Genomic DNA, 11,028 nt, shown 5'->3' with positions numbered 1-11,028 from the left:
TGACCTGGCACTGAACTGGTGTAACTAGTCATGATCAAATTCTAATGTTGAAAAAACTGAAAACTAAAATGCAAATTCAAAGAAATATAATTTAAATTTTTAACTTTTTCGAACAACTATGAACAAGTCAAAAGTATTGGTTGATTTCCTGTATACTATAAGTATCGCTAGTCTATTTCCACATCCAGCCTTATCACTATCCCATAAAAAAGGAATGTGAGTCTCCACGTTAAAGTTTTACCTAGTAATACACTTCATAGTTATAGAAGACAATAGGACAGATAAAACATGATGCACATAAAACCATTTAAAATGGAAAAAATAAACTGACAGATGGAAGTGATATACTGCAAACCTATAGCAAAATCCTTATAAACAGAGGGTCCAAAAAACTCCTTAAGATTTTGATTTGCAAGTTTTCATTCACACTGGGCTTGCTTACACTATAAGATTTTGAATAAAACAAAAGGTAGAATTAAAAATGTACAGTTCATGTCTGTATTACATTTAAAACACTACACATAGTGCCAAGGAACATCTTAGGAGGTAGTGAAATTATTTTTTAATGAAAAATTGCAGGTCGAATGAGAGACTAACAAACACAAATTGTCCAGCTGGAAGGCTCCAGAAAGCCCAGAACAGAAAGAACTAGATTTCAAGTGTTATCAGAGCGTTCCCGCTTTGGCCTTAAACGTCTAAAAGATCGTTCAGCAATTTTGTGAGGAGGTTGTTTTGAATTCATAACAGTAGCTACAGACATATAATGTTCATATCGTTCTACCATCTGGGAAATTTTGTCACGTGGAACATTGTGTGTATTCCTCCTGAAAAAAAAGAAGAGAAAGTTTTTTTTGTAAATAGTTTTTATGGGTAATTTGAAGACTTCAGCTACATTTAATTTAGCAAATTATGAGTTGATATCATAGACCAAAAATGTATGTACTTACTGTCATCCAGCTAACAGGCAAATCCATGAAAGGCCTTTTTATAATTGCATCGCAGACTGATGCTAAGCAAAACAAATGGTCGCTAACCAACCTGAACGTTATGAAGAGACATGAAAAAGGTCAGGGTAGTACACAAATTGTACACACAATTACAACCCTTTTTGGAACACTTTGACTGAATGTTATACAGGGAAAGCGCCAACCCCTCTGGTTTTCACATTATGTTTGGAATAGCTGTGTTACTGAAATAGTAAAATAAATGTAAATATGTATTGATAAACAAAATTTCCATCTGGTAGACAATGATTTTCCCAGTTGCAATTCTGAATGCTTCACAGACACTCTGCTTCAAACACTAGAAGAATGTTACGTTGATGTTATTAGCGGTGAACAGTTTTTTTTCCTAACAGCAAAGTGTATTTACTTTTGGTCATTTCATCATTATAAAACTTTATTTAAATCAACCAAGGATCATTAAAATGCAGATTCAAAAACATATTTAAACCATCCAATCAATATCCATAAATACCGTACAGATCAAAAATCTCAAGGAACAAACATTGTACTCTTGGATCCATGATATTTCATACAGGATATCAGGAACGTTCCCCTATTCCCCACAGCACCAGATACAAAGCCTTTATACATTTTACAACGGTCACATTCAAATCATGTAAAACCAACACAAGAGTCTATCTAGGGGATTGACAAGCCACCCAACTAAAAATGTAGTGTACTAAGGGAACAGATTTTAATATGTACAAAATATCTTACTGATCCCTAAATCGCAAAACAATGGAACTGTTCATATAAAGTGAAGATTCTTCTTGCACTCACATACGGACCAGATTATACAGTCTTTAGACCCAAAAATGTGCAAAAATAGCAATGGACCATAAAACATCAAAATGCAATTTTTTGTTCAATCTCTTTGCAACATATATCAAAATAAAAACAGATTAAGGCAGTGGTTCGCAACTTGTGGTCTGGGGGAGCCTTGGGGGTCCACAAAGGCTCCTCAGGTGGTCCGCAACTGCTTAGAAAATTAAATAATATTAACAGTGTATAAAGAGTATATAAAGTGGCTAAATGTACAATTGAACATTTTAAAACATACTGTAAATGTCAAGGAATTTGAACTCGGAGGCTAAAAATTAAATTAGTTTCCTCAGATTGATTCGTGGGAGCAGTGCAGGTGCATCAAACAGGATACAGTATGGACGATGTGAGACTTCAACTGAATTTCGAAAAGGTCCGACGTTGCTATTAAATTTTTTATTTTTTATTGATATTTTTGCAAATTAACTTAAACGTGTTATCATTTGTGTATGTGTTTGATGAATGCTTATTTCTGTATTGTTGTGTATTATTTTGCGATTCAAATCAACAACAATGTTTAGGCCAGGGTGCCCGACTGCCAGTAATGACTCGGTGTGCATCCCCGGGTTTCAGTAATGATAAATGGGGGTCCACAGAAGTCAAATGTTTGGGAACCACTGGATTAAGGTAAGAACACGACTGGAAATTTAAAAGATAGAAAACAAGTATTAAAGATATTTAGTATTTAGGAAAAGTCTTAAAACCTGGCTCTTTGCAAATTAAATTTTAGGGATAGTTTGTGTTCGTTTTTCTTTATTTATGGTATGTATAGCGCTTCAATGCTTTTGCCGGAATGGGCTCTATAAATAATTTAATACAATAATAATACAATAAATAATAAAAAAGTTTAAAATCTATGGTGGGCTACCTACGAGAGGTGACGTTAGGTAAAAAAGAGCAAAAAACTCAACCAAGTCCACCCACATAGTTATTGTGACAGTTCCTGTTTGCTTACAAGGATGCGCTTTCTATGCCAGATTCAGGCAGCCAAGAGGTATCTCGCTGCAGTGAATACCACTGACCCGGAACTATCCATCCTTAACATCGTAACATGCTTCTTAATACAGGGAGTGCAGAATTATTAGGCAAATGAGTATTTTGACCACATCATCCTCTTTATGCATGTTGTCTTACTCCAAGCTGTATAGGCTCGAAAGCCTACTACCAATTAAGCATATTAGTTGATGTGCATCTCTGTAATGAGAAGGGGTGTGGTCTAATGACATCAGCACCCTATATCAGGTGTGCATAATTATTAGGCAACTTCCTTTCCTTTGGCAAAATGGGTCAAAAGAAGGACTTGACAGGCTCAGAAAAGTCAAAAATAGTGAGATATCTTGCAGAGGGATGCAGCACTCTTAAAATTGCAAAGCTTCTGAAGCGTGATCATCGAACAATCAAGCGTTTCATTCAAAATAGTCAACAGGGTCGCAAGAAGCGTGTGGAAAAACCAAGGCGCAAAATAACTGCCCATGAACTGAGAAAAGTCAAGCGTGCAGCTGCCACGATGCCACTTGCCACCAGTTTGGCCATATTTCAGAGCTGCAACATCACTGGAGTGCCCAAAAGCACAAGGTGTGCAATACTCAGAGACATGGCCAAGGTAAGAAAGGCTGAAAGACGACCACCACTGAACAAGACACACAAGCTGAAATGTCAAGACTGGGCCAAGAAATATCTCAAGACTGATTTTTCTAAGGTTTTATGGACTGATGAAATGAGAGTGAGTCTTGATGGGCCAGATGGATGGGCCCGTGGCTGGATTGGTAAAGGGCAGAGAGCTCCAGTCCGACTCAGACGCCAGCAAGGTGAGGGGGAGTACTGGTTTGGGCTGGGATCATCAAAGATGAGCTTGTGGGGCCTTTTCGGGTTGAGGATGGAGTCAAGCTCAACTCCCAGTCCTACTGCCAGTTCCTGGAAGACACCTTCTTCAAACAGTGGTACAGGAAGAAGTCTGCATCCTTCAAGAAAAACATGGTTTTCATGCAGGACAATGCTCCATCACACGCGTCCAAGTACTCCACAGCGTGGCTGGCAAGAAAGGGTATAAAAGAAGGAAATCTAATGACATGGCCTCCTTGTTCACCTGATCTGAACCCCATTGAGAACCTGTGGTCCATCATCAAATGTGAGATTTACAAGGAGGGAAAACAGTACACCTCTCTGAACAGTGTCTGGGAGGTTGTGGTTGCTGCTGCACGCAATGTTGATGGTGAACAGATCAAAACACTGACAGAATCCATGGATGGCAGGCTTTTGAGTGTCCTTGCAAAGAAAGGTGGCTATATTGGTAACTGATTTGTTTTTGTTTTGTTTTTGAATGTCAGAAATGTATATTTGTGAATGTTGAGATGTTATATTGGTTTCACTGGTAATGATAAATAATTGAAATGGGTATATATTTTTTTTTGTTAAGTTGCCTAATAATTATGCACAGTGATAGTCACCTGCACACACAGATATCCCCCTAACATAGCTAAAACTAAAAACAAACTAAAAACTACTTCCAAAAATATTCAGCTTTGATATTAATGAGTTTTTTGGGTTCATTGAGAACATGGTTGTTGTTCAATAATAAAATTAATCCTCAAAAATACAACTTGCCTAATAATTCTGCACTCCCTGTACATCCTAGTGCCCAAATTCCTACAAAAAGGCAGTAACCATTTTCCCTCTGGAGGTCATAAGCAGGGCAATAAAAAATATGGGGTATGGTCCCGGAAGGTCCTCGATACACTGGATACTTGTCACCCACATGTTGTGCTTTATCCCACTTAGTACAAAGTCTCTAGTAGATTGATGCCTAAATTGTAATAACTTCGGAGCCAAAGGGGGCATAATTTCATCAATTGTTTTTTCATACTCAGGGAGCATTTTAAAGTTAGTAAATTCTGTAGTTAAGGTGCCTCTAATTACTATGAACAGTTCCTAGAGATACATACTGCCAGTAGGTCGATTTGATGGCCATTTTAGCAATGGAAATCAATTCCTCCGGGTTTACCCAAAGCTTTTCCAGTCCCAACTTCCTTAAGGTAGCTCTAACATATATTAACCATGGTATTTTGAAGGCACCAGGTATGGCTGCAAGATCCCTTATGGGTTTCCTATATGATTCTAGAGTGGACAAAGACCACAGCCTATATTAGTAGAGCAAAGGCCAATACGTAGTTTTCCAAGAGTTTTTTCTAAATGTCACAGAGAGATTTAAAGAAGTTAGGTCAGGGGTGAATTCTTTGGGAGCGCAAAGAAGGACCTAATACAATTATTTGTTACTAATATTAAAATACTGCAATGAGCGTGACAACAAATCTCAAAGCCATACTAGACGGCTCCCAAAGTCTTCAGATTGTAGATTTCTATGGTTGGAGCAGCTCTCTTTGAAGTAGTTTTATTAAAAATCTTTACCAATCTTGCAGTGTAGTGTAGCAAAAAGCAGTGTGTGTTTTGTATCTCCATGAACCAATCCAGGTTTGGTGTTAATCATATCCTTAGATAATCAAAATTAGGAACCTGTTCTAAAGGGACACTGTTAGTAAACAACTTACATTTGTAGTTTTTACTTTTCCCAGGATTAAATACCATAAATGTCATTTAAGAGCTGTTAAGCTCTAACCCACGCTCCTAGAAAAAATAATGAAAATCGTTCAGGAGCTGCTGTAGATCTTTGAATGATTTAGAGCTCAGCAGTGTGTCATATGCAAATAGTAAAGCAGAGACTTCTGTCTGCTTCTCTGGGTGAGTCACATCAGTCTCTGTCTAGCCACCCCACTACATTATTTATAGATAATGAAAACAGTGCAGGGGCTGGAACGCAACCCTGCCTGGCCCCCTGCAAAACTCTTATAGGGTCATTGAGTTGCCCCTGCTCCCCCACCTGATCCTTGTATAGATGTCTTCATAAAGCCAGACAAGGATTGCCAACAGGTTGGACGGGATGTCAATCTTATCTAGGACTGACCAGAGTGTTGCTCTCAGGACTAGATTAATAGCTGCCCACAAGTCAAAGGCAACAAATAGTCGACACCTGTTGACGGCTACAGTCTTCCAGAAAAGACAATTAAATCGGAACACTGGGTTGACAGTGCTGATACCACTTCTGAACCCCACATGGAATTCAGATATTACATTATTCTCCTCTATCCAATGTAACAGGTGGGCTAAAACTTGCTTATAGAAAATCTTCTGTGGAGCATCAATTAAAGTGAGTGATAGTTGCTTGGCACATTATGCTGGCTCTTCTTATAAATGAGGATAATCTCTGCAGTGAACCAGGTGGCGTGGATCTTCATACCTTATAAAATAACCTTTTTAAAGATGGTTCATAAAGGAACTCCAAACCTCCAGCTGCGACTTGTACAGTTCATTTGGGATCCCATCTGGGCCTGGTGCTTTTGGTAAAGGACTATACATAATTACCTCTACCAACTCCGTATACTCAAATTCCATGGTATTTTAATGTTTTAGTTTGGCTGACAACACGGGATCAATATCCATCACCCATGCTGTGTCCTCCCTACAAGAATACAAGTTGCTCAAATGAGTTACCAGTCCTGAGGTTGCACAAAAAATTATACTGCCTTCCTACCACCGATATCTTTCAACACCAGAGTGGTCCAGTACTTTGCATTACCCTTAGTAATCATGGCCAAATCATCCCAGAGTGCATTTTCCAAGTTCCTCCTTGCATTTACCAGTTCATTTTTATAGTTTACCCTTCACAGCACAAACTAGGGCCTATTTTTAATTTTAGCTGCTAACAGAAGTCCCACTTTGGCTTCCGTACAGGATTTGGTGTACCAGGGAGCTTCCTTCTGAGTCCTAGGAGCATGCTTGATATCCTGCACCAAAAGATCTCTTATATTAGTAAAAAGTGCTTCATGGCTCTTTTCCATAATCAAGCCCCTTTCCTTCAAGGTCAGGCTATTCAGTATCTCTACCTGCTCCCTAAACTTATTATAGTCATTAGCTCCAGGACCTCTGGTGCTTTTTGGCCCAACCCAACCTAATGACTTTACCATTACCCGAGAGTGCAATGTCCCTGACTTGTGCACAGCTTTGAGTTTGGGGGGCGGGGCATTAGCTAGGGTACCAAAAAATGACAGACTAAGGGCATTGTGGTCAATGTCAGCCCTTTCAATAACCACCAAATCATGCACCAATTGCCAACCCTTTAAGCTGATTAAGAAGTAGTCAATTTGACATGTGTGGCATGGTCTGTTAAACGTTTGCCTGCCCTCAGTGTCTGACACAGTTCTCCCATTAGCTGCTCTAATATTGAATTTTAAAGGTTAGTGTGAGCAGCTGTGCTGCTCTTAGTGACCGTTTCAGTATAGGAAGATCTATGGGGGGAATTCCCAATTTTGAATCCTGTTCAGCTCTTAGATTTTGGTCGAGAGACACAAAAGGTTCAAATGGGAGGTTTAGATCACCAGCAACTATAACCTCCCCTTTTCCCTTATATTGTGTGAGGAAATCCTTTATGATGCTTATAGTTTTCATTTTCTCACTTCGACAGTCAACCCAGTTGTACACATGAAATTGCACCAGGGACTTGCCTCTGTAAAAGTCCACCCTGACTGCCAACACATCCAAGGATGTAGCTGGAAGGACTGTTATTTAGCATTGCAATTCTGTCCTTATCCATACTGCCAGGCCCCCTGAAGGTCTTCCCCTCGTTCACTAGGTTGCCTGGGCGCAGAATGAGGTGTACCCATATCTAATAACTAGGGAGGTGCTCCAGGTCTCCTATAGGAGACAGATAGCATACTCATCCATTAACTGCCCCAGTCTGTATCCCCAAATTTGGACCCTATCCCAGCCACACTCCACAACAGAATTATAATTGGCTTTTTGGTGCAGTCTTGAGGGATTGCCTGGTTACTAGGAGTAAGTGCCCCTCCAGTAAATAGGAACTGACAGACCTATCTGGAGCCAATAGGGGGACTGACCTTGCCACTATCCACCAGGAAAGCTAATGGCACATAGGTGGTCATTCCGACCTCGGCGGTCTTTCTTCCAGACCGCCGAGGCCGGGGGAGACAGAATACCGCCATTGCCGGCGGTATTCATGCCTCCCTATTCCGACATTTCCGCTGGCCCAGCGGAAATGCGCGACGGGGCTATGCCTGGGGGCCCCTGCACTGCCCATGCCAAGTGCATGGGCAGTGCAGGGGCCCCCAGGGGCCACGTGCGTCCCCTTACCGCCAGCCTTTCCATGGCGGTGTCTACCGCCACGGACAGGCTGGCGGTCGGGGACTCATAATCCCCAGGGCAGCGGTGCTTGCACCGCTGCCCTGGGGATTATGCCCGCCAGGCGGAAACCTGGCGGGAAAATGGAGGGGCCGGCGGTATGGCCGTGGCTTTTGCGCCACGGTCATACTTGCTGGCGGGAAACCGGCAGCCTGTTGGCGGTGTTCCCGCCAGCAAACCACCGGCCGCCAGGGTCGGAATGACCCCCATAGTCTAATTGTGTTATGCTTTTTCCCTAGCCATTGTTGCTACAGCTTGTAACTCACTGAATTGGCTATCTACAGGCTCTTCCCAGTGGCAGATTTGCTCAGTCAATTAACATCACTGAACCTGCTATTCTAGTTGATCCCAGGGATGCTAGTCTAGGATCATGTTGGCCACCTCTATATTTAATATGGATCTGTGTATTTGCACTACATATTCTATAAGCATCCATGGACATAAGACTGTTGACCAAATCTTTTTCCTACAAAACCACTTTCACCAAGTCACAGGAATTAGCTGGGGTCTCAATCTGCTCAGGACTCATAGTATTGCTCCTAGTGATTCAACAGCATTTGACACTCTGGAACCAATAGATGACTTTGTTGGATAGGGAATCCTGATCTTCCCTACGCCCTCAAGCGACTTTGGGAACCTGGGATAGGAAAATCTGGCCCTGGTTCAGAAGTGGTGCTCTACATAAATCAATTCTACTTAGCACTAACCATCCCCTTTGGTGGTTGTAAGAGTGAGAAAGTCTGTCATGGTCAATGCTTTCCCCATTTGGTCCCCCTCCTACATATCTCTAACTTCCTTGAGTTACCCTATTTTGGGCCAAAGCTATCCATCCCATGCCCCCTTCCCTGGGTGAAGTGACTACTTATAAGTAGTCTCTTCTAATCGTCTAGTTTTGAGGTAAGGGGAAGATGGCTGCTCCACACAATCCTGTACTGAGTGAGAAACGCAGGAACTTGAGGGCATTTTCACTTGTGCTGAAGGACAGATTATGAGGGGTTGAAATCTTATTTTCCCCATAGACCTTGAGAGGCGAAATAACTTTGGTGGCACTCTAACACTAAGATCTTGTCAATTTTGCCCTCCAGAGTTTTTAAGATGAATCTCAGATCCCTGATCTAGTCCCCCCCCAACGACTAAATCACCTCCAGTAGTTTATCTACATTTGGGGACACACTAGATAGGATATCAGGGCCAATGGTTATTCTCTCTTCCCTACCAATCTTGCTCTCTCCCTGAATATAGAGAGCAGTAAACCTATTTTCACATGGTACATATAGATTAACCAAGCTGATCAACAGTTATTGAATTCTGTAATGTTCTTAGAGATATTTCACAGAAGCATAGGGCTTGGTTCTTCATCTTAATAAAAATATCCAGAACCCTTTTTTTTTTTTAGCCCTTTCTTCTTAACAGGGCTGGGAGGTATTATTTGTAGGGCATTAAATCAGAGTCAACTGGAGGATTTAATATCTCCTCCACTTTCTCCAAAAGCCTGTCAATTCTGTCCATAACACAGTTCCCTCCTGCTGGTTTGGGGCCTTTCTTTGTGGTGGGTGGGCATGAGCCATATGTGCAGGCTTCCCCTTTCCCACTTAAACTTGCACTTTATCAATAGAGTCAAGACAGGGAGGAAAAGCGTGCAGCAAACAGTCACCTGTGCTAACACACAGCCTGTTAGGACATAGCATGTAGGGCCATAAAATAAAGAATGTAGCTAACAGTATCTTTCGCGCAGGATGTCAGAGAAATGGCCCAGCCCAGCCTCCTCTGGAGTCCGACAGGCGTGGAGCTGTTTCTTTATAACACTTTCAGTTCAATGGCTTTACTCAGAACACTATCTGTTAGGAGCAGGGTAACAAACATTTACTTGCAGCCAGTTCCTTACTATACTCCTAGATATAGGTTTACTGACATTAAAACTTTGTGAACCACTGTAGCTAGCTCTGCTAGGACTACACGCTGCACCATAGTTCAATAAACATGTAAGCATATCTATCTTAAACATCCAAGGCTATGCTCTAGTCAATCCTTTTGTGAGCTCCATTCCCTAGAATTTCCAAGTATTGAAAGCTGCAGGGATTAGAACCTTGGTTCAGCCACAGAATCTGGGTTTGGGGGTGTAGGTAGGTCACAAAAGGGAGACGTAACCAACCCATCTGTTGTTACTACTGTCATTTGTCATTATATTGATTTTCCACCTCGTCTAACATATTGGAAACCTATTTCCTAAAGGAAGAGCTAACTTAATTATGACACCATCAGATATTAATTAGGTGAATGGATCACAAAGGACTATCTAGCCAAAATAAATGTCAGCTTTAAGGCTTGCATGCAAGGGAGTGGTGTTAACAGAATTAATGCGTTGCTAAACCAGAGATACAGTTTTGAAGTATGTGGCATTCGTATATTAATATGCTGCACATTATTCCAAGTTCTAGTTACCTGGCTCAGAAAGGCTTGTTTACTAAAATTAAAAGCTTAAGGCCTCAACCACAGGTATAGTCAGTATAATCTATTATGCTATTGAATCAAAACTCACAATGCAGGTTTTATAAAGCTACATTAGCATATTCAAATCAGTTAATACAAACCTTGCAAGCAGAGTAGTCTCTTATCTCATAGAAAGAAATAACCCCAAACATAATCCAATAGGAAAATGGGGCTTTAAACATTCTTCAACCAGTTTACAGTCTTTGGTACAAAATAAAACCTCATAGCATGGCCGATATTCATATTTTATGTTTCTTCCATATGAGAAGAAATGAAAATGTCACTTACCCAGTGTACATCTGTTCGTGGCATCAGTCGCTGTAGATTCGCATGTTTTGCAATAGCTCGCCATCTGGTGTTGGGCCGGAGTGTTACAAGTTGTTTTTCTTCGAAGAAGTCTTTCGAGTCACGGGACCGAGTGACTCCTCCTTTTGTCTCCATTGCGCATGGGCGTCGACTCCAT

At 41.1% G+C, this 11,028-nt stretch overlaps 1 protein-coding gene across 4 annotated transcripts in view; it reads right to left on the bottom strand.

Moving 5' to 3' along the window:
* Nucleotides 1-484: 484 nt before the first annotated feature.
* LOC138250560 (uncharacterized) overlaps nucleotides 485-11,028 on the bottom strand; it is a 454,823-nt gene continuing 444,279 nt past the window's right edge. For 2 of the 4 annotated variants that reach the window (XM_069205558.1, XM_069205559.1), the window contains exon 7: nucleotides 485-824. In XM_069205558.1, coding sequence (XP_069061659.1) covers nucleotides 656-824 — 169 coding nt within the window. In that variant the 3' untranslated portion in view covers nucleotides 485-655. The remainder of the gene's footprint in view (nucleotides 825-11,028) is intronic. The other 2 variants (XR_011194981.1, XR_011194982.1) reach the window with 1 other exon arrangement.

Source organism: Pleurodeles waltl, chromosome 8 (assembly GCF_031143425.1).
Source record: "Pleurodeles waltl isolate 20211129_DDA chromosome 8, aPleWal1.hap1.20221129, whole genome shotgun sequence".
Lineage (NCBI taxonomy): Eukaryota > Metazoa > Chordata > Amphibia > Caudata > Salamandridae > Pleurodeles > Pleurodeles waltl.
This window is presented reverse-complemented; position numbering and strand designations above follow the sequence as displayed.